The sequence below is a fragment of the Melanotaenia boesemani genome, chromosome 17, assembly GCF_017639745.1.
Source record: "Melanotaenia boesemani isolate fMelBoe1 chromosome 17, fMelBoe1.pri, whole genome shotgun sequence".
In the NCBI taxonomy this organism is placed as follows: domain Eukaryota; kingdom Metazoa; phylum Chordata; class Actinopteri; order Atheriniformes; family Melanotaeniidae; genus Melanotaenia; species Melanotaenia boesemani.
The window spans coordinates 12,397,079-12,421,910 of record NC_055698.1 but is presented as its reverse complement, the minus strand read 5'-3'; the positions used below and the strand labels follow the sequence as shown (position 1 = coordinate 12,421,910).

Sequence of the window (24,832 nt, the reverse complement as noted above, 5' to 3'; positions counted from 1 at the left end):
TGAGATCTAAATATAATGGTGTGTAGCCAGTCTTTCATTTCTTTGGTTCTTGTTTTGGCCTTTATTTATTTATTTAATGTCATAACATAAGACTTAAGTGATTTGGCCTTTTGATGTGATTTAGACTGAGATGGGTGCTTATTGTCTGTAACACTTCCATTTTCCGTTTGGATTTTATACTATGTTGCATTCAGTTAGGCTGTATGCACACTTGATTCTGACTTCAGTTTTTCCAATTTATTATTATTATTATTATTTATTTATTTATCGCAGTGAGTTGCTCAATTATGAATTAACCCTTTAGGCACCTGAGTTCTTAAAGTAAACGTAAATGAGAATTAGAAAAAAAGTTGAATATGAACCAGAGTTTTTTATATATATATATATATATATATATATATATATATATATATATATATATATATATATATATATATATATATATATGTGTATGTATGTATGTATAGCTGCAGCTCTGTATGGCAGAGTGATTCTTAAGGGGGGCTTGTAAACTTTGTTTCCCAGTTGTTGTGGCGTTGTCCATGGCAACGTGTAGATTCACACAGCTGTAGTAGTTAAAGTGTGGAATACCTGGGTTGGCTTCCGCAATCACCAGATCTTAGCATAATAAAAAAAAATCCCTCTAGTGTTCTGAAGCAGAAAGTTAAAGAACCCTCTCCCCATCCCATAATCTCAGAAAAAGCATTAACAGGTTATAATTGAATAAAATTCCCCCAGCTACTGTGTGAAACTTGTAGACCTCTACTCTTTTATGTAAAGAATAGAGTTCTGTAGTTATTGCAGCCAAAAGAAAAACAACTCAATATTAAAAATGGTAAAAATGGTGTTTCTATTATTTTTTTCCAAGCCCTGTATCTGATAATGCTATTATTTATCTGTTTGCTTACTGCCCACAGATGTGTAAATATCAATTTCATCTCATTGTAAACAACCTCAGACAGACCAATGCATCTCATAATTGTAGGTCTAATTGAGAAAATGTAGTGCTATGCCTGATTTGACATGATCCAGCTAGTCTGCGTAAAAACATGTATGACAGATTAAAATTATGTCTCTTGTCATGAGGTGATGGGGGGAGTGAGTCAGTGACTCCCCCATAGAAAAAATCTATTGGAAAAAAATGTAATTATACCAGTGGGGCAGGCTTCTTATGAAGTCCTTGTTTCCCTTCATTTCATAGCTGTTAGAATTCAGAACTGTATGTGTGCATGACAAGCTTGATATTGCTCTGAAAAGTGTGAAATAGGAGATTTGCGAATAATAAATGCTGCTGTGACTGTATTTGGACGGTTCTTTTCTGATTCTTTGTGCTGATTAAGTCAATGTGAGAGTGAAGAAATCAAATCTGTATCTGAGCTGCATGCTTTCCAGATGATCTGGATGTTAATTCAAGTCCACTGGTCAAGACATCGATGATACAGTCCTCTGTCATTCAATATTGTGTCAAAGTCTTTGGCTCTAATCTGGCACATTCATTCAGTTCAGCATATGTGTGTTTGCTTTACTCATGGTTTCTCCATGTGTCATTTTGTGTGTGATCCATTTGGCTCCCAGTTTTCCTTCAGCCTGGCACCTTTACTCTCCTCTGTGTGTAACTGTAAAACCTGCTTTCTGCTTTCTCGCCTTGAGAGACCCGTTATAATCAGATAGATGCATCAGCCACACACACACACACATATACAAGGCCAAACACAATGGCAGCAGTAGGACTCATACTGTATCATAGCCTGGGAAGTATCCATGGCAGCCTTAACAGAAAGTGCTTTACAGCTCCCGTGTGCCCTTGTGCACTGCCGGTGTGGTTTTCATGCAATTACATTTTTTTTTATAAGTAGCTAATTTTTTATACATGCACACATTATAAAATGTGCAGAGCTTAAAATATGAAACCTTTGCATATATTTTTGCATGTTGAAAACATACATTTCCCAACTTTTACGGATCATTTTCATTTTAATTTGCACAGTGTATTAGTTGAAATATTGATAGAAGGTACTGTAAAAGGGTTGGAATAATGATAGACTTTCAGTCAAAACAGCGTTTACATTAGGAATCACACACAATCTGTTACTTTTTTTGTATCTGTGTTTTGCCATGCGAGAAATTCAGCTTGCGCCAGCTCTGTAGCAAAGATGCAAAAAACATAAACGGACTTACTCGATAGCAAAAGCAGTAAAAGAGATCAGCAGTGACAATAGCTTCAAAAAGTTAAAAGGGTTTCACTTTTCAGGTGGGTCGAATTTCTGTTGATGTATGTATGACCTGATAAGACACTCAGACACAGATTACATCTTTACAACCATAGCTGTTGTTAGATGTAGGCTAATTAACTGTCCAGCAGTGGCAGAGTGGTCTGCAAAACTAGAAGAGATCTTTAAAGTGACCATTAATGAATCACTCAGCCATCTCTGTTAACATGATTGTGATATTTTGTGATTAGAGGTTAAACTAAAACGAAGAGATCAAATTTTAGGCTTTTTGTTTTAGCTTTAAAATGTATTAATCTTACTGCAGACAGTCAGTTAGTTGAATTACACTGACATTTGTGTCCTTTGGTCTTTTACACAGTTTTCAAATGCTGATTTTATTTGGAACCAGATGACTAATGACATTTTGTGCATCTAGCATTAGTTGGGAATTAAAGCTATATATCTTGTGAAGAACAATGAATTGGAGAAACATCTTGCCTGGTTCTAAAGGTAAACACAAACCAGCACGTTTGAAGCTCAATTGACTTAATATTTCAATTACTCTCTGTGACTTGTGAAGTGAAAAAGATGTATTTCTTTCACCTTCCCTTTGCTTGTCCTGTAAACCTGGAAACTTAAGAGGTGAAATCTCACATGGCACTGTTTGTGTGGGGGTGGGGAAGAGTTGTGTTGAGGTGTGCAGGAGGAGGAACTGAATGCTGGGTGGTTTGCTGACAGGGGGAGAAATAAATGAACTCTGGGATGGGAAGTTTGAGAGCACAGAGACATATGGTGAGGTAGCTGTCTGGAACAGAGATTAAGATGGATGGGCTATGGAGCTGTCTTTAGGTCCAGCAAAACATAATATGGAGTCAGGTACATGGGGCCTGATTTACTAAAGGTTTGCGTGTGTAAAAACATGGGCAAACTTAATAGCACACGCAAAACATGTTCCAGTTGATTTTCTAACCAGGTGCACCAAGGATTGCGTCTGTAAAATGGACAATATAATGCGAGTTCCATTTAGCGCGTTTGCTCTTGACCAATATGCGATGTGCCAGAAAGCGCAAAACATTGGAGGAGCAGATGCAAATAGATAAAAATATCACACACAATGTGATTTACCAAACATGGAATTCTACGTCTATATTTAGCATGTTTGAAAGGCAGGTATTGCACAACTTTGCGCAGACATAGCTGCAGTTATTGTTGCAAGGAGGAGGCTACACACCTCAAAGGTGACGGAGAAACCACATCTTTTCTGATTGCTTAATGTTTTTGGAACACCAGAGACAAAGATTATTGAAACATTTGGCTGTGTTGATCGCTATGTTACGCTGGATGGGCTGTTGCTGCTGCGCTCTGGGTCTGCTGGCATTTAGAGCCTTCACCACCGCCTGTACCCCAGCTTCGATCCCTCTCTTAAGAGCATTAATGACCATCATCAACCCAGATACAGCAATGACCAGCTGCCGAGTGTGTGTTGCAATGCGCCCCTGTTAGCTCAACTCGTGCCAATTAAGAGGTGCCACAGGAGGCACGTTTATTTGATCAATATGTCTTGGGCTAAAAGTTTTATTTCATCAATAATTGTTTTGTCACATACCTTGCTCTGCAATCAGCTCTAGTGCGTCATACCTGGTGTTCCAGTCATCTGCTCCTCACAGTTGGTCAGAGGCATCTCCTGTACCGGCCCCCACCTGTCTTATTTGGTGAGGTTTTATTAAGCAATTTGTTTGGGAACTTCATCTTATATCTTGCCACTTCCTCTTAACCTAACCCCATCTGCATTTACTGTTTAGTAAATACTCTTCCATATTGAACTTATTCTGGTGATGTTTACATTTCTTTGGAGGAGCTCAGCAATATTTTTATTTTCCTTGTCCACTTATATCTGTATCTCCATCGGGTCAAATTTCATTTTGCATTTGCAACCTTCCTGCTTCCAATCTCTCCACGGTGAAACCATAACACACGTTAAATGCTCATTTGAGTATTGCTGTTTGCGCCTGTTATCAGTTGCGCCAACATTCTTAGTTGATCATTTGCAAATCATAAACAACACGTGCAAATGTATTTGCGTGTTCACACAATTTATTCTCCTTTTTATTAGGGATCTAAGTAAATCAGGCCCATGAGTAGCTGCAACACTTTGATGTGAGATTGGAAGACACACTAAGATACAAGAATGACTAGAAAGGCTTTTTTAAATTTAAATGTTAACACTTCATAACAAAGTGAATATACACTCATTTCCTCTTATGGAGAGCAGATGATATTAAGAAAGCCATCTATGGAATCTGTGAACGTATGGAGGAGACAACTCAAAGTGCTAGTTCACCTGAGACAGGTTAGCTATTTCTGCTGCTTCCAGTGTTTTGACTATGCTGAGCTAGGATAACAGCTTTGGTTCTATCATCATGGTAAAGCACAAGTAAGCAAGAGAGTGCAGAAAATGCTGATCTGTTTATATAGTGGAGGAATCTATATGGGTGTACAATGTGTCCAGCTGGCCCTGTTTTAATCAGCAGATATAAACTAACATTGTTACCACCAGCTGTCAGTATGCATGTCCTCTGGGCAAAGCATATGCAGTACGCTAGATTCAGCGTAACACATCTCAGTTCATCCTGTGTCCTGTTAGAGCATGGCAGCCAAAACCCAACACAAGTAGACAGAAGATCATGAGATGGAGAAGAGGACTGGTTGCGTGTCTCAGTCATCATTGGTATTGGTGTCATAGTCCTCTCCCCCTTCCTCTGCTTGCTTCCACTCTATTATTTCTCGCAGATCAGGCCAGCTTCATGCAGTGTTTTTTCTCTGTCCATTCATTATGAAGCATCCCCTCCACCCACGTTTCTCTCCCTGTCCTTCCTCTCCCCTCATTTGTTCCTCTTCAGCCTCATGCCTCTTTGAAAGCAGTGTTATTATATTTATATCTCTCAGCCTTTTCTGTTCCTCAGTTTTTTTCCCTGCTGCTCTGCTCACTGTGTTCAAAGTACAACCCCCCCCCCCTCAGAAAGCAAAGCAAGAGAAGAGTTCTCTCCTAGTCTCCCCCCACTTGGGGTTAGAATAGGGAGGAGTAAAAGAAAAAAAAAAAAAAAGAAAAAGGAGATGGGAGAAAATGAGGGCATATTTGCTTACCTGAATTTCTACTTTAAAGCCATTTTTTCTATTTATCATTCCTTTCTTTCAGTATTTTTAGCTGTAATAACTAATGCAATCGCTGTGTATAGCTATGTAAATAGTCTTCATCCTCCTTGCCTTCTTATTACGAGTTACTATAACTAAATGCCAGAATGACACCTAAACCTTTGCAATATCACTTAATTGTTCCAGTGCCCCCGTCGACTCCTCTGCGTATAGTAAATACTCTCCTACAAAAAGTCCTGGTCAGCAAAGTCTTTTAGGTTGTAAGCATCGTGGTTGTCTGACAAAGCAGGGCTGTGATGATGATTTATAGAGATGCCTAAAGCACAACACATTTGCATTTGAGTCTTTTGTTTTGAAGATATAAAGGTTTAATCATTGTACTGTACAGAATTTGCATTATTTATTATTTCCAGTGGTGGTATTTTAGTAACGCATTTGTGCACCACTCCCTGCAGTCATCGACTGAGCATGCAAAACTAGTCATTTAGTCACGTTAGTGTAGTCTTTTAGACATGCTAGATGTATCTTGAGATGGAAAATTCAGATTTGTTTTGCCACAGCCATTGGATGGATTACCATAACGTCTCATATTGACACTTAAAACCCTTAGATGATGAGTTCTGCAGATGCTGGCCATCCCTTGACTCATCTTCCAGCATCACCACATTTGGACAGCTGCTGGATGGATTGGCATGAAAGTGAATATCCTCATGTTCATTATGACATTACATTGAATTTGAATAAGTTTGTCCAACTTTTTGTTCTCGGCTCAAATGTCTGGTCAGCAGTGAGTCTTGGGCTAAATCCCATTAAATATTTTTAAAGTGAGTTGAAACAGTTTTCATTAAAATGTTTCTGGCAAAAATTGCAAGGTGTTTGATACCTGTAGATGGCTACAAGATGTGCAGGCTGTCATTGTTTCCAAGAGTTCTGCAATAAAATGTTGATCAAGTTGCTCTATTTACTTTGTGTTTGCATTTGTTTTTAGTTCACTATATGGCAGCATTTTTCTTTTGCTGTTGTACAGTATCTGGGCTTACTGTTTCTGGAGGAAGAGCATCACTCTGCCAACTGGAAGTTAAATAGAGCACTACCCGTGGCACAAGATACTGAATCCTATGTTGCCACCAATGTGTCCATCAATATAAATATTTTAGAAAATGAAAAAGTAAACACCGCATAGCCTAAGAACGTGTATATAGACTGAATTACTGAACTATTGTCACTATACAAGATAAAAAAAATAAATAAATAAAAAAAAATTCCAGTTAATTTGTCCTGCAATGTTTGACCACATGTCTGAAACTTACATTACCAGCATCATGTGAAATCTTGCCTGTTCAAATTAGCAGATGGCAGCATGAAAGGCTAAGATGTGCTCAGTTTCTTTGGCACATGTGTAGCTATAGGTCTACCAAAACCTGAATCAATATAATTTGAATTTTGAATATTGCTTTTATTAAATTAAGATTATGTGGAGGACTCTGTAAGCGCTCCATATTTTGAGAATTTGAAGCTTTCCAGATGGGCAAGCTAAATCTAAAAGCTACTAGTTCTATCCTAACTTAAATATCTTGTGCTATTTGTAAGTATTCACAATTTAACTCTTGCTTAAATTATTATGAATCTTTTTTTAGGTTTGTGTTTTTCTAGATTTTAAATAAGCTCTTTTACTGTTGTTTGAGTAGAATTGTCACAATACTAAAATTTCAAACTCCATACCGATATTAAGGATGGTGCTCGATACTCTTTACTATTATTAATAGTACTATAGACGGGGACAAAATTGATTTACTTTTTAAATCTAAGCCAGAACACCACAAAAATAACAACACAATCCAAACAATACAACAAAAATGTATTAATACATATAAGAAAAGGCATTACAATGTAAAATAAATGCATTATTTTAAAGCTCTATTAGTTTGTGCAGAGAATACAGTTTTCATACAGTCTCAAACAGTCTTGTCAGACTGCTCATTGTGGTGCAAAAAAAAAGTATATATATATATAAATATATATATATATATATATACAGGATTTTTAGAATCAATTAGTATCTGAGAATTGATTTTTTTTAAAAACCCTAGTCCTGAGTAGCTTTAGCCATCAGGGAAGCTTGTGATTCTAAGAGCTGTGACCACTAATTAAAACATGATTAGTCATGAATTTAAACTCACTTGACTAAAACACAAAAACACACACAAAGTAAAAAAAAATAAATAAAAATAAATAAAAAAAAATTAAATTCATTGTATGTTAGCCCTATATCAATAGTGCTTTGTTAGAAATTTTATCATGCACACCTGTGCACTGTCTGTAGATTCTTTAGCTGGTTACATGATCTTGCATATTTATGTGTGTTACTGTGCTGAGGTAGATAAATTTTTCAAGCCCCATATTAAGTAGGTTATGGAAGACAACAGTGCTGTCCTCTTTACAACAAAAACAAAAGAAATAAACAAAATGCAACAATAAACTTTTATATGAAAGAAAAGAAATGCACAATTATTTAAAAGCAGTGTCCCACTTTGTCTACACATTTAAAAATTTTATGGCGGTCCATTTAGCCTCAGAAAGAGAGAACAGAAGAGGTGACTGAAGAGGAAATTGCATGGTTGAATATTGATGGTTTCTTTCTGGAAAAAGTTTAATATCATAGAAAGAAAACACATGCAAATAATAAAATTAGTTGCCCGAATTCCATTTTGCTTAGCTACCTGTTCCACAGTATATGCTAGCTCACTGTAACACAGCTATGTCTTACTATGAAATGAAGTAGAACATCGTCATTCAGTTTGTTGCAGATGTGTTTTTGCTGCTTTAACAAGTCACGAGTCTATGAGTGCTACACCTCTGCAAACAGGCTGCTGTGTCCTTCAGTTTAGCCAGTGTATTGTGCAGAAGATCACACAGACATTCTGCCAGGATTCAGCCAGCCAGTCATGACTTGACAACAAAGTCATGACTATTTATCGTCACTGTTTAAGGTCAGATGGAAAATAAAATTCCAAAAAAAAAAACCCCCAAAAAACAGAGGACAAATACCAGCTGACAGGGTCGATCTTAACAACAGGCCAGCTTTGACATTTGTGTGTGTGAGAGGCTGGAGGGATTTCTTACTTGGCTTAAACTGTGTATCGGAACTATCCTCGCCTACTGACCTTTGAGTTCTTTGTTTTCTCAGATTGCAAAACTTCTGGATATCAAAAAGACCTTTACGAGCTTTTTACTTTTGTCTTTACATCCTGTAGGAAGTCATTTCTGCTGTGTATGCAGTAAGTGGAGACTTAAACTGAAAACTAAACTCTGGTTGGAATTTAAACTCATTGTCCTTCAGTCACAAGGAGCTCATACAGCTGTAAGACAAGCGATTACACAGTACTTTATCTGAGCAGTGGTACTGCTCACACATTTAATCCTTCCTGTATTTCCATCCTCACCTTGTTATTTTGTCTCATGCCCTCTTATCTTCTTTTCATAGCCCTGTTCCAACTCTCCGGCCCCCCACTCCTCCCAGCCCATTGGCCCTCCAGTTCAGCAGGACCATGATGCTTAGCAGTTCCGTGGAGGTGCCCAGTCCAGGCGGGATGAGTGGTCTCAGTGGGCTCAGCGCAGCAGCCCGGAATGTGGTGCGATCCTCCAGCATCTCAGGGGCCATGTACAACCTGGAGAAAAGCCCCAGCAGCGGGGGTCCTGATTCAACATCGTTGGCTGGCAACAAGAAGCGGCGCTCCAGTCTGGGTGCAAAGATGGTGGCCATTGTGGGGTTGTCACAGTGGAGCAAAAGCACACAGCAGCTCAACCAGCAAGGTCAGTCTCCGTTCCAATATTTTTTTTAATATCCTTTTTTCATTTCTTTATTCCAGCAGAGCAACTTCATACTGTTTGTCCTTTTCTCCTTTTATTATTCTCACAGTGTTGACACTTTTACACTTTCTCTATGTTGCCCTTTCATCCTGTTGTTCCTGTCAGCTTCTTTTTGTCTTTTTCCTGTTGTTTTCAAGGTAGTTTATAAAGTTTTGTGATATGATAGGTTTGATTTTAAAGTGCCAATCAAATTCATTCTCACTTTTAATTTAGTTGAATATTTAATCAGTTTTCCAGAGAATTTGGTTTAAACATTACAAAACATGGGCTTTCTAATATTATTAAATGCTTTAATATAATTGATAAGATTTGCAATACCGTGTTAATTTGATGTATAGACTAGAATACAACTATAATTCACCTTAAAGAGTATTTGGAAATGCACTACCTTAAATATAGTTATAATAGGCAAAAAGCTCTCTGTGGCTTTGCAAATCTTTTATTATTAACAAACGTCTTTATTGAAGACAGCAGCTCTATTTTAAGCATTACTGTGTGTTGAACTGTGCTGCGGTTTTTGCAGCAGTAGCAGCAAGTATGCATTGTGATTGTGTGGTAGTGACAGTGGTTCTATCTTGTAATATGTCCCCCACAGTGTATAATTACAGATCCTGTGCAGCGGCAACAAAAGTGTTTCTCAATTTGCGCATCAGTGGTGAACACAGGCCCACTCATTCCTGCTGGATAATGGGGATAACATGCCACACACTGAGACATGGTACAAGCTGAGAGGCTGGGCAAGCAGGGGCAGGGAATGCAACTTCTTTCAGTGCAGTTAAATAATTTCTGTCTATAAAAAACAACTTATTAATTTCACCATGTCCTCAGGCTCTGCTTCTGCATGTTCACACTGAACTGAATGTCTGCTGGTTCCCATCTGCTTGCTGGCTTTTGTGTATGTTTAGTTGTGTTACAGGGTTTAAAGCACTCCGCTTTGTGTAACATTGAGGACCATTATATTTTTTTCATAATATTTCTTAACTAAAAATGTAAATTTTCACAACATTGTACTTTCAGTTTTTATTGTGTTGAGAAAGTTGGAGCAGTTAGTCACAAATATATATATATATATATATATATATATATATATATATATATATATATATATATATATATATTTAATATAGACTAAATGTTGATAGGTTTTCAATTGCTAAGCAAACATTGTATGCTATTGTTGATTTTAGATATATCTGCATATATGCTTACTTTCTAAAGGCTCATTTAAATGAGACTGCTGTACTTTTTAAATGTTTAGAAATTATTAGGCTTCAGACCTCACAATTCTTTCCTTAAGTGAGACTAGGATTTAACAAGCATGAACATTTAGCAACTCCACATTATATGTGAATTCCTCAAAAAAAGTACTTCCGTTCGCAAACTAGCTAGTTACTCCCAGTCAGTTCTCTAATTTCTTTTTTCTACCTAAATAAAGTGCAGCTTTACCTTTTTTATTTATTACTGAGCAGTACAAATAGGGATTAAAACTGTCTGGTGAAAAAGCAGAAAGTTGAATAAAATCTTTTTATTTGTCTCTCAGTTTATCTTCCACTATCTCTTGATGTGTTCTCAGCTGACTTTTGTTGCCTCTGGATTTTCCACTGTCTCCTCCTCTGACTTAACCTTTTTAAGAGCCTTATCAGATTTACTTCTTACTGACATTTTTGTAACAGATAAATACAGTGATAACATAACCAGGACAAAAAGCAGAAGTGAATTAAATGGCCAAAGGTACACAGTGAATTGTAACATGTCAACAACAAGATCATGTAGAATAGAGAATGTAAAGTTGACGTCAGCTTGCACCCAGTTGCACCTTCATATCTTTATGTGCACAATTATAAGGATCCCACTAACGCCAAGGCAGTATTTTGTTTTCAACTATGCATTCTAACCTTCAGGATTATGTTTTTACACACATAGTCCATTTCTAGTTTCTATATATTTGTCCACTGCAAACACATTCCAACAAGATATAACAAAGCAAATCGACATGAACTAAACATGTCTGAATGTATTTGGTAGTATTTCTCTAGAAATGTGACAAATAAAGGGTTGAATTTAGGAAGGAATTGGATTTGGGTTTGACATCAACTTTTACACAGATACAGCAAAAGTGTTCATGAACTTCACTGGTAACTTTTAAACTCACACAATTTGCCTCCTTTCAGTTCAAAAACAGCATTTTCAAAGTACAGGAATCAACCAGAGATCTGTAACAGGATCACATGTTACTTATTATAAAATTTAACCAGCAAAAACAAAAACTATTTTATGAGTCACTGGGAGCTGGCTATTAACTCGGTACAAGGGCAGCCATGGATCTGGTGGGAATCTACATTTGTGCATAGTTCATTAATTCTGTACAAAAGAACATCCTGGTGGGAGTTATCTCTTACCTCTCAGCAAGGTGTAGCATGACCTGAGTGAAATGCATGTGTCTCGTGCTACATTGCAAAGGCTTTCTGCTTTTTTTCCAGCCTTTCACATCTGATAGCGTCTGTTCTGCTCCCTGCTTTCATATTTACTGTGTTTTGAAATGGCCAAATTCTGAATAGTACTGCACTCCTTCACATATTTTTGTTTCTGATTTCAGATGATTAAAAAAGTCTGAAATTGTGACCAATTAGCTTTCATTAAGCGTTAGGCCAGAGTCCATTTAAAAGGATGTTGCTCTGGTTTAATAAAATCTTTAATATCATATTTTATTTTTGTTTAAGCACAGCGTCATCTCATGCAGCCACCATTCACTTACAGTAGTAGCGGTTTAAAAGTTCCCCTGTTTCCATGATGGGTCCTTGACTGGTTCTTGACTGGTCCTTGACTGGTCCTTGACTGATCCTTGGCCGATCCTTCACAGGTCTGTGGGGGTAATGTAATCCCCCGCAATGACGTCGTCAGCGAGGCTCTGCCCCTAAGCAGCCCAAGTAAAAAAACAGCTGCAATCCCTCTTTTGTCCACGGGGAGGAGCAGTGATTTGATCTTGCTGCTCTCTAAACAGTTTATAATGAGCTGTGTCCCTCATTTGTTGCATTTTTGCCAACATTTAAAAAATGATTTGATTTGAAAATGGCGTCAAATAAATGTATCAAAAAAGCCGACATGTGTAGCTAATGGTGTTATGAGGCAAAGCACAACCTCCTCAAGTCGGCTAAGTGGTGAATGTCACTAGCAGCGAGCTTTCTAAACATCCCGAGGAGCGCTGCCAGCGGTCATTTGACTGCAACGTAAGTTATTCACAGTGGGGGTTGATACAGCTGCTGCATAACTGAATATTGACAAAATCATAACGTAATATCGGCAGGTAAAAATAACATAATACTGATAATGTGTAAAGCAGGGATCACAAAAGTCCGGACCCAGCCCAACCTATATTCTGAATTAGGCCTCAAAGTGCTATTATCCTAAGTAGATAAGTAAATAAATGGTTTATACTGTGAAATGAAGTGTCCCTGGATTTTATTCATAGCGATCTAGTGATAAAACGTGATAAAACGTCATACAACTGTGTCTCAGCGGTGGGACAGCTGCCTGCCCGCTGTCTGAAGCAGGCACATGCGCAAAGGCTGGTAGGAATGACAGGAACCAGCAGCCTATCATCACACAGGGTTTGTGATCTTACAGCCAATCAGAAGCAGAGTAGGGCGGCCATTTATTACAACTCCATAGCCGTGATATACGACAGTTTGGCTGAGAAAGAGTCTCCCTGAGCGGCTCTGTGGAAGTTTAGACGTGCTAAACTGCTCGTAAATATTGATGTGTTTACTTTTCCAAACAAGTAAGCAGGTAAAACTATAGACAACAACTATATAATAAAAGTCCTAAAATACCAGGTTCAGCCGTTTAGTTTTTAATACACTATAAGCATGATAGCATGACTGGCGGTCATCAAAAGACCGCTGGCGGCGCTTCCAGTGTTTAACACTAGAAAACCCAGAGATTTCTTATCCCTCTACCATGCCCAGAGTACAACCAAAAGGCTGCCCGGTTTGAAATTAACAATTCAATGGCCAACAATTAGCACCTTTACATTTGTAAACACAGCCATTACCTGCCGTTAGCTGTTCAAGCATACTCCTTGGGGGGAGGAGTGTGCTTGAAAAGAGCCTTGTGGACTGTGCTGTATAGTTTCACTCACCACAAACGGTATTTGTGCTTTTGACCATTTCTCACATTTTCATGTACCCTTTATTGAGCATTGGTCATGTGAGTTTTCATCGTCATCACACTATTGTACGCCCAGCTTGCTTTCAAGTGAGAGATTATCACGTTTCTATTTCCACAAAGGCAAGAAGGAAAGCATAATCAAGTATTTCAAATGAGAGATAATTACATTCCTTTTGACCTGGGAACAGAAAAGCAAAATCAATTTAATGTTCCTCACTTCCTAATATGGTGCAACAAGGTTCACAGTCCTCAATGTTTTTAGTAAAAAAAAAATTAAAAAACACCTTACTAACAGGGTGGAATGGAACATAACAGAGTGGAACAGAATATAACAGGGTGGAAAATATTTGTTCCCAATTCCAAATAAAAACGCTTCAATGGCCAGATGATCAGCAATGAATAAAGATATTTCTACAGTGATCCAGATTTTTTGTTTGTTGTTTTTTTTGTTTTACATTTTAGATTTTGTAAGAGATGGGTGTTTTAACAACAGCAGTTTTATCCGTGACTTTAATCGATAATTATTATCATTATCCAGTGTATAAAAATGTTGGTGTAAAAACGCCAAAGATAGATAAGCATGATGCTGAACTTCGTGGTCTTAGCTCCTGGTTTGGTGTGTCTTGTTCTGTTTATTATCATTCTGAAAGGTATACCAAGTTGTGGGCTGCATAACTTGAACAAAGGCTAAATTCCTCAACATTCGCACTTGCTCCATAAAATTACCATCTCCAAGGCTCCTCCACCACCACTTTGACTATGGATTGATAAGTAAATGAGCCGCAGTTTTGTAATTGTTGCATTGTCAAAACAGTTCTGTTAGTGTTGTCACACAAAATTCAGTAGACTAGTTGGTTCCTATGCAGTGAATTTACATGTTATTACAAAAATACACAATAATAAAATAGGCAAGTGGCAAGATTAGAATAATGTTATAAGTTCTGCGCAAAGACTCCTTTTTCATTTTCCAAAACAAAACTGACATAAACAATCTTGAAAAAAATGTGCACGTAGGCTATGAGGAAAGAATGAATGCAATGAAGTAGGGACTGGTTGAATAAACACGGTTTAACTGGACGCCTAAGCGAGCGCGTTGCAGGATGGCTCCAGATTTTATTGTCAAATGGTTCCAGGTCAACCAAGTCCGAACTGCTTAGAGCAGAGTCCTGCACGGTTCCGTTTTGCTACGCATACCTGCTCTAACCCGTTAGAATGACTCCCGAACCCGACTCGTCACCAATGTATTTATTCCATTTAAATCCGAACCAGACTGATGTTTAACCCGCGACCCGAGCCATTAACGCATCATTGCCATGCTGCACCGCTTCTTTTCCATTATTATAGCCTATTGTTGTTTTATCATTGTGTTAATCTAAAACACATAGATAGCCTATGAATGTTTATTTTAAGCTTGCTCAACATTTTTAAAACAGCTTTATATTCCTCTGACTGAACCATTTCAGAGTGAAGACTCATTTCTGGTAGCATGACAACACAAACTGGACTCGTTTGACCACTCTTACCCAATGTGCAACAATCACAAAACTGGGTCACTTGTTCAGCTGCCTCATTGCGGCTCATTTACGTATCAATCCACAGTCAAAGTGGTGGTGGAGGAGCCTAAGAGATGGTAATTTTCTGGAGCAAGTGCGAATGTTGAAGAAGGCGCATGTTCAAGTTGGGGGCTGCATACAGTACCTTTTGGAATGGTAATCAGAGCGTGTCGGGGAATAGCCCACCTGGAGGGGTGACGTAATCGGGATTCCCGGCGAGCAGGAAGTCGCAGCACAGCGAGTGTTGGATGTCCCCCCGCGATTAGACACATTGAAGTGGAAGAAATTATCTCCGATCCTGCGTGGGGCTTTTATCTGTTGCCCTGTCTTCTTATGGAGGTGAAATAAATAATATGAGAATAAAATAACCCTTCCTAGCTACCTCAAACAGATTCTGTGTTGCTTGATCCAAATCTGATTTGTCTATGTTAATAATGCTAATATTAAAAGATTAATCAGTATGATAAATACATGCTATTGAGAATAGAGCTAGGGGCTGTGATCCAGTATTTGAAAGGTTTTATTAACCTACTAGCATTCATTTCTGAATAAAACAATTGGCAGCGCACAAGCATGTTACAATTTCACATTCCACGTCAAACGATGATTATGTATTAAGTTTTATGCATTTTTATGAATTGTGACTGGCCATCAGAGGTGCTTTGAGTGGCGCCTCTGCCGGTCAGTGTAAATTCAGATAAAATCTGACAGACTACGGGCGATGAGAAGTCTGTGAGAGAAGCGCCATCTTCTGGGTCTACCCTATATTACAAGGAATGGGTGGAGTTTGATTAAAACATCGACACTCCCAGGAGAAGGAGGGGGCCTCTCTGGCGGCTGGAAGTTGGAAGGCAGCTGGCTGGAACTGGAATGGAACTGGGCTGGAAGCCGGCAGGTATTCGGCTGGCTTTCAGCTTGGATGGGAACTTTTAAACCGCTACTACTGTATATCACATACAATGATGACTTAAAACAGGTAAAATAAAAGGTAGAATGTCTTAGGTATTTTCTCAAAGTAATGTCAATGCTGCTGCTGCTTCTCCACCTCCTCTATCTCATGCAGGTGGTGCAATGGCAGCATAAGCGAGCCTTTATGTTACAGCACTGCTCCCCTTGACTGCACATCTCACAATCTAGCAAACCTCTAGACATCGCCCTTGGCGAATAATATTTTGGCATCTTAATTTTCTAGAAATTTGCTAATGTTTGTCTTGAAAGTTTATAGATGCTATACAAAAGATACTGAGCTGTTTTGAAAAGTAGCTGAATCTAACAACAGATTTACCAAGCTGGCAACATTAGCAACATTGCTAGTAGCTCAAAATGAATAAGTGTGCCGCTCCCTTCCATTATGTGGCGACCATGGTGGACGTGGAGGGTAAGAACAGTTTTTACTCTAGCGTGCATATCCATCTGTGCAGCTCTCAGCGCCCACAAACTGAAAGATTCTGGCTAAATTTTCAATGCAAATGGACAGACATCCACTTCTCCAAACTCCAAAATCTAACTTGATTTTTCTGACAAACATTGCAATTTGGTTTGCAGTTTAATTTTTTTTTAAATTCCGGCTTCTGTTCAGTGTTCACCAAGACATTTGTTTAAAACATGAAAAGTAGGATTTCCACATCCAAATAAATTCCGCTGTATTCTAATTCGAGGATGCAAAGTTGAGATATTAACAGCTTCACTTACCAACAGCAAGATGCAACTTGTGGCCACTGAAGTGAACATTTATGGTGACATTATTTTTTCCAGGTTTATACTTTGTCCTTGTATTCAAAACTAAACAGTCTGATGTTATTTTATTTACACCACAGACACATGCACACACACGTAAGTGAGCACACTCCAACCAGCAGAAAGAGAATGCATGTTGGAATATATGGTTTCATCCACCTGAAAAGCAGATAAAAAATATGTCTTTTAAACTCTACCAAGGGAGGTGAAGATGGCAACACTCGTGTTATTCTGAGACCTTCTTGCCCAACACAGCTGAACAAGCTGAATCTACTGTCATTGTGGTAATTGCTAAGCAGTATTATGGCTTCAGATTGATCCCATATTTTTGTAGGTTTTATCAACGTCAACATGTTTTCTGAGATCTGAACTTTAAGTACATTTAGAACGACTCCACTCAGTAAAACAGTTTTTATTCACTTCATCAGGACATTTCAGAAGTTGGACTGTTTTCTGCCATAAAAGACAGACAACAGTAATTACAACTGAAGAGAGTGGATTTATAAATGCTACAGGTTTGAAACCTGGATTAGGTGTGTCATGTAAACGAAAATTAATTGTACTTCTTACAATTTGCTAAGTACAGCATTGTAAATTGCAATTTCAGTTTAAAATTGATTCGTCATTCAACCCAACACCAAACACTGCCGATGCTATGCGTAAGTGTCTTTCAGAGTTTTGGTGTGTAATTATCATGGCTGTTTTGCATATTCTGTGTTTGTGCATGACACTCAGAAATTAACGCCATGCATTTACAAGCTGCATTGTTGACTGGACGTAAGGTCACAGGGTCGGCAGCAGTAAAAATGATGGAAAGTTTTCCATTGATTAATTTTTTAATCAAACACTAACCCTCCTTTTTGCAATGTTTATAATTTTGTTTATATCCTACAAATTTGGCAACTCTGTCCAGTCTGAGTTTCCAATGTGCCCCCTAGTGGCATTCTCTGGCAACAAAAGTGGTACACAAGGAGGTTGCGCTCACTACTACGGAACGTGAGGTTAAAACTCACATATATTCTTGACCAAAAATGTTTTTGTGGCGCTGTTCCAGTCCTTGGAAGTCTTTCAACAATCAACTCTTTGACTACTACACCATCTGGAAAAGCATAGAACAATGCATGTAACTATTTATGTCCGTTTATGTTATGTGTCCATAAATATGGAAGTATGCAACCTGAGACAAAGCACAACCTTTTAGTAAAATACTCAAAAGTATAACAAAAAAAAGTCAAAAAGTCAACCAGAAAGGCTTAAAAGTGATGCTGAAATTTTATCATTAGAAATAATAAAATCTCAGAAAATCAAGCATCAAAGCAATGTCTTTCATGCTCCCAATTGTCATTTGTCTGTAGCCAATTGCACATAAATAAACTTCCAATCAATGCTCCTTCATTGAGCCACATTTGTATGAAGATGAGTATTATTGTGCTGTATCACTACCTGTGGTTTTTTTCAGTGTGTCTGTACTCAGTATAGATTCTCACATACATACATTCAAAGGGCTCGCTGCTCTCAGGCACAGCTGACACTTGTCTGACGCAGACAGAGCTGTCAATATTTTCACCAGGGGGCTTTGATGAGGAGAGCACAGCAATGGAGAAAGTGTGGCTGAGGAGGCAAGGAAGGGCTGAGGATGTAGAGAGGAGGAAGGGGAGATGAGGAGCATGTCTAAATTTAGATGTTTTCAGCTGCCAGAAGAAGACCGCGCGTGGAACAAAATCACAGTATCATGCACCCTTTCCCTTTCTTCTCGCATTCACAACACTTACCATATTGGAGTTATGATCATTTCCCCTTCCCTGAGCTGGCAACTGGTTTTTAGTGTAAAAGTTTACCTTAGATGAGCAGAAGTTTATTATGAAATATAATTAGATGAATCTGCACCAGCCTAGTGGCTTGAGCTTTGGCAAGGGAAGCTTAGAAAATGACAAGATTATGTATCTTCCCAACAAACATAGTTTATCTGTGTTACCGTCCATGCTAAGCTCATAACAACAAGCAGATGCAGTCCTGTGACAGCAGCATGATTGTCATTACATTTTGAAAAAGAGCGAAGTGATGTTGGATTGCTCCTTATTACTGTCGCATACCCTTAGTGTTGGAAAAGGTTGGATCAGTGCACCCTCAAACCAAAATGAACCAATTTAAACTCAGACGTACAATGCTTCAATTAATTAGGTTCAAATTGAATCAAGGCAGTAGGTTGTTACGTAAAATTTTCCCAGCAAAATTATATCACTGCACTTCCAGGAATTTGCCTAAAGCTTAAAATTTATTGGACTGAGTTTGTTGCTGAAGGAAAAACAGGGTTGTTTACCCAATGACCTATTAAGGCTGACCTGGGCTCTCCGTTTCTCCATTTGCCTCATAATTTATATCAACTAGATGGTGAAGTCAGGACATCTAATTAGATATGTGACTGAAACAGAACGAGCGACAGGCAAACGTTCCTTCCTGCTAAAGTTCGATTCAGCTCCTTCCTGGAAGTCATTAATGTATCCTGCCTGGTCCGCTGTTGGTGCTCCATCTTCTGAGTGACATGTGTTGATTGGCCAATGGGGTGGCTTGACCTGGTAGCCTGGCCTGTGCTCCACTCAGCTGGCCAGCTAATAGCCACTAAACCACAGGTTGATCTGGTCCAGAGAGAAGAGGGAATGTAAGACAGGGTAGATCTGTGCTCCAGATGTAGCAATGGGAAAAGGAAATTACCCACAAAAACTGACATGTCAGAAATAAAGATGTAGAAAAGACAAAGAGACAAAAGACAATTGGGAGATACGTCAGTGCCCTAAAGTTAAAATGCTATTAGGAGGTAACGTGGTTATGGTAGTGTTGTCTCAGTTTCTGCAGGGTATGTTCTGGCCATGCTTCAGTTTGTGAATTAGACCCTGTCGATTACAAACATCCACAAAATCCCCTTTGGTGCATCTTATGCAAGCATGTAAGCACATATGTATATTTAGAATGAACATGATTTCCATCGTCGTGTTGGAACTGAAGTGCCTGATGTTTTTTTCTCTTTTCTCTTTCGAAATAATAATTATATAAGAACTGTTTTTACAGCATTTTTTTTTAATTCTTTTATGTAAAATACAGCAATTATGTATTCAAGAACGTGCCTTTCCTTATCTGAGTTTTTTAAAGGACTGTGGAAGAAACATCTTTACTCTAAACTTATGCAATATTCTTTTGACATTAACAATCAGGCTGTAGAAAAAAAAGATGTAGTCATTGAGTTAGATGTTAAACTGAGACAGACGGGCCTTAAGTGAATTACCACTCATGCATGGCTCCAAAAGACTCTAATTCAAAAAGCATCAACCTCTCTTATAAAGTACTCTTTCAATACGTTTTTTCCCTTAAGTCATTTTGGTGTCATCAGCTATTCAGTACTGGTGGTCCTCCTGAAAGTATTCATTTATTTTCTGGCTTAATACAATTAAGGGTCGTAGGGAAGCTGGAGCCTATCCCAGCAATTAGCAGGTGAAAGGCAGGGTCCACTCTGGACAGGTCACCAGTCCATTGCAGAGACATAGAGAGACAAACAACAACCCACACTCACACTCACTCCTAGGGAGAATTTAGAGTGACCAGTTAACCTAACATGCATGTCTTTGGACGGTGGGAGGAAGCCAGAGTAGCCGGAGAGAACCCACGCATACATGGGGAGAACATGCAAACTCCACACAGAAAGACCACAGTTTGAACTTCCCCCGAGCCGAGGCTCAAACCAGTGACCTTCTTGCTGTGAGGCCACGGTGCTAACCATCACACCACTGTGCAGCCCTCCTGAAAGTAATCTAATTATTTTATATAAATACAGATCTCCAAAGATGCATACTGTAGTTAAAGCACTATTGAATTATCATACTTAATCTCCACCTAATTTCCATCAAAGGAAAGAAAATGATTATGTGCTGGTGTTTTTTCTACTGTCTTTTGTCTCCATCCCCCATTTTAAAGGCTTCTGTCTCACTGGTATAGTGAGACACACAAAAGAATTGAGTACCCATTTTAATTGAATTAAACAACACCCTGCACACATCAGTTGGTGGAAAACCCTTCATACATGCAAAGTAGTTGTAGATGTCGTAAGTATGAGAGGTACATTTTCTAAGGCATGTTGAGGTTTTCACAGAACAAACTCAGAGAGTTCTTGGTGTTAAGTGGTACAATTTAATTGATTCCAAACAAAAAACCTTTGGGGCTCATTTTTACTTACTTTTTTGTCTAGTTGTAATCACCATCCATTTTATTATTTATTATAACTGTAAATAAAAGTGTCAATGTTAAATTGATTGCAGCATTAAGATCTCTGAAAATTAAGTTGCAGAATGTCCTTTGTTTTCTATTGATACAAAACACAATTGTACAGTGTTGTGTAAGTGGTTTATATTTAACTCCTGGTCCTTGATGCAGGATATTTTCATGCATACCTACATATCTTCCATATCTTGCATTTCAGTTTTCCATGCCATTCCATGCATAACTCCGACTCCCACTGTACCAGTGTCTCATTATTCTAGCTTTTGTAACAGACAAGTGTTGGTGATGGCATTTTGGTTCTGTTTGTGCTCTATTTATTACCTGCTATTATTAGTATCGGTGAGGAAGAAAGCACACACAAGGTTTCCCAGGTTTAATGGGTGAGTCACTCCTCGGCTGAACATGCTCTTATCTCCTGAGCAGGTTTATCCTGTTGGCTCTGTGAAAACGGAGCCGGTGGAACGACTTCCAGTTCATCGGCAGCCTGCAGGGAGGGTCATGGCTTTCAGGGAAGCGAACACAGCTGATGAGAAGCAGCGCAGTACTTAGATTAAAGGATAGCAGGTGTAAATGTGTGTGATTTTTGGTTAGTGTCCTAGTGGAAAGCTTCACCCCACCCCCCATCCCAGCCCTGTCATCACCGTCCCAGCTTAAACCGTTTGTCTCTGCGTGTGTTTGTATTTCACTGCATATTCGATCACCTCACACTGTCCTGCTCCATTTAGATTTCTCAGCCCACTCAACACCCATCCTCTTCTTCTCTCAGCCTTGCTTACAACTTCTTTAAATATACTTTATTTAAATCATTCGTCTCGTCTGTGTGTTTATTTCGACACCAGTGTAGCTGCTGCTGGAAGGACACCAGAGGCACAGAAAAGAAACAGAGACAGAAAGATAATTGTCTGACACTGGAAGAGAATACTTGTTAGTTTGCTTATTAAACTGATTCCATCTTTGCTCTGAGACCGATTTATTTCCGTACTATTGTCAGGTAAATATTGAGTTGGCTTACTGGAACTCTAGCTCCCAGCTGGGAGTGAAAATGCATGAAGAAACCTAACACCACTGCCAGTAATGTGAAGTGCTTTTCACTAAGTTTGGTTTTGACTCTGAGGAAAATAACATGACTGTTTCTGTTTCACATGCCTTTGGTTTGTTATGCCAGCTGCACAAATGATCAACACAAAAACGCAACACTTTACTGAAGTTTTACAGAGTTCAAAACTACAGAAATCAGCTATAACTGGATGCAACATATGCTGCCATACAGATGTCATAATTCTTTTTAGGTAGTGTTAAATCACATAGCTTATTTAGCTCAGGCACTAAACTGGCCAGCCTCAGGTGCCAGGCTGTTGTGGCTGTGTATGGTTCTTCCACATGCTACTGAGGCCCTGTTTGTTAAATTAATAATGTGTGAAATCACCAGTACATCTTGTTTCTTCAGACTTCAATCATCCAATCTAATGAATGACACCAAACAAGAGTCAATAGCAGAATAAGTTGTTAAATCAACTGAAATTCAAATTAATCCAGTTTATACAGATGCATTCATATATAGCAAGTCCATAAAACTGCTTTTTTTAAACCTGTTGGTAAGACTTATTTATACATATAAGATGCATGCCTATTATACATATTTGTCAAACATGGCTTGTAGCATACAGTTTAAAACCACCTTTTCACATTGCTGTAGTTACAGGCTTGTCCCCTGGAAGGCAGTTTTTGGACTAGTTCTGAATACAAAGTAGTCTCCAGAGAACTCAGACCTTCATCACACTCACAAAGGTATTTTCACAAACACAGATCCTTCTCTGCGTTTGCACTTTTTGTCCATATGCAAATGCAGTATTTGAGCCTTGAAAACATACTTTTAGGAAAATACACTGAAAGGTGAATATTTTTGGATAACCAGGATAACCAGCAAATTTACACTTAGTTGATGACTAGTCTGAAGAACAAAAGAATCACAATGTGTATTTGAGGACAATATCACAAAAAAACAAACAAAGAAACAAACAAAACAAAACAAACAAACAAAAAAAAAAAAACCAACAACAACAACACAATTTTGTTTGCATTCACTGGAAGACTTCTGATTGGCCAACATGCCTCCAGGGCTACATCACCACCTTTTGGTTTGCCATGACGTTGAGAGTATTTTAATTGTGTGTGCTTTTGTTTAGACAGACATTTATTTGTAAAGAGTATGCAGATGGGATTCATTTTAGATGGAAAAACTCTGTTTTGTGTGGACATAGCCTAAGGATAACTATTGTGTTGGCAGTGGAATTAAAGCACATTTTAATAACCAGTTTCATTTAATTAGTTTTGGTTAAAAAAAAAGCACATGTGACAAAGGACGCCCCAGTCTGTTGAGTAAAGTATTTTTATATTAACATACATTGTGGTGGAGTATTTTTCTGCCTTAGTTCTCCTTCAACAACTGTCATTCTGCTGCTTTTTGGTCCCTATTTTTAGGAAAGTATTTGCTGGGATGTTAATGGGAAAATGTTTAACTGTAGTTCTACTTTAATCATTTTCCTGAACTATGGTGTAAATAAAAAAAAAAAACTCTTTGTAGTGTTCTGGGTACTTGGGATATGAATGTTCTGCTCCCCCTCATTGAGATAACTCTGTTGGACAGGTTGATGTGATGCAGAGGGGAGATAGCCAAGGATAAAGTTTTCTGTATTCTTTTTCCATCTGGATGCCTGAAAGACCTTTAACTTCAGCTTCTCTGACATGTCTGATTTAGTTTGGTAAGCTGAATGATTTAAATATGTCTTAAACTTAAAAGGAACATTTTATTCTTAGGCTCAGAAGTGGACTACCAAGCAGACCTGGCACTTTCAGAACTTGGGGTGTTTTCAGGGTGACTCACTCATGCCCTACTTCTAGCTCTGAGTCACAGCATCCAAAGACACTTTTAGGAATTTTGGCAGAGACATCTTGGAAAGCTTGCTGTGACCAGATCCTTCGAGGGAAAAGTCACCCCTGAGGAGAAATACTTGTATTTGAAGACGGCTTTAAAAAGGCTGAATAGCTTGAGCAGCAGTGGATAAAAGCTGTGAATTGTTGGAAACCGTACCAGTGAAACTTTTTTTAGGGTAACACTGTCCTATTTCACTGGATATCTACACTTGACTGCTATTTATATTCACTGTGACTCACTGAAAACAAAACAAAAAAACCTAAAGCAACTTCTTGTGTCTTTAAATGTTCTGTTTCAGATGAGGCTGCTGCTGTGTTCCAGTTTCACATCACCTCCTTTTTCCTTTGAAGCCTGTTGGCTCTTTGGCTTTCCTGACGCACGCATACTCAAACTTTACTCATGTTTATGAAAGCTTTATCTTCCCCACAAAGGCTTCTGGATGCTACTAAAGCCCCAGCTTAGCAAACCAGTGATCACTTTCTCATTTCTCCCCTCACTGTTCTCTTTAGTTTCCTCTCTTTGTGTTTTCCAAAGATTGCTGACATCTTAATTTCCCATCCTCTTTATCTTTTCTCCCCTCATTTCCATCTCTTTGGCTCTCACTTTCGCTCAGACCTATCACGTTATTTCAATCTTGCCAACCAGCTCATCCACGCTTTATGATCTATTCTTAGGCAGACAGGCTCAACCATTCAACTGTTACTTTCTTGGTCACTAGGCCTGCTGGTGTTCGTAAATCACTGTATCCAGACCAAATGTGAATTTATTCAATGTAACCTAGATAGTTTCTGGTTTTCTAGATATTCTAGTTTTTTTTTAGATATAACTATTCTCTCTTAGAATAGAACGATTCATATAAGGCTGCCCCACATCAAACCATGTTGCTCTGCCACATTTTTTCCCCTCAAACTTTTATCTGCAATGGTGATACTGTCTTT

The 24,832-nt window shown here is 38.5% G+C and overlaps 2 protein-coding genes across 2 annotated transcripts in view; one reads left to right on the top strand and one right to left on the bottom strand.

Moving 5' to 3' along the window:
* Positions 1–24,832, top strand: part of rims3 (regulating synaptic membrane exocytosis 3) — a 50,031-nt gene that overhangs the window by 6,922 nt on the left and 18,277 nt on the right. Inside the window, exon 2 of the mRNA XM_042011932.1 lies at positions 8,848–9,176. Coding sequence (XP_041867866.1) covers positions 8,912–9,176 — 265 coding nt within the window. The 5' untranslated portion in view covers positions 8,848–8,911. The remainder of the gene's footprint in view (positions 1–8,847; positions 9,177–24,832) is intronic.
* smap2 (small ArfGAP2) overlaps positions 24,403–24,832 on the bottom strand; it is a 36,166-nt gene continuing 35,736 nt past the window's right edge. Inside the window, exon 11 of the mRNA XM_042011931.1 lies at positions 24,403–24,415. The gene's annotated coding sequence lies outside the window, so the exon portion shown is untranslated. The remainder of the gene's footprint in view (positions 24,416–24,832) is intronic.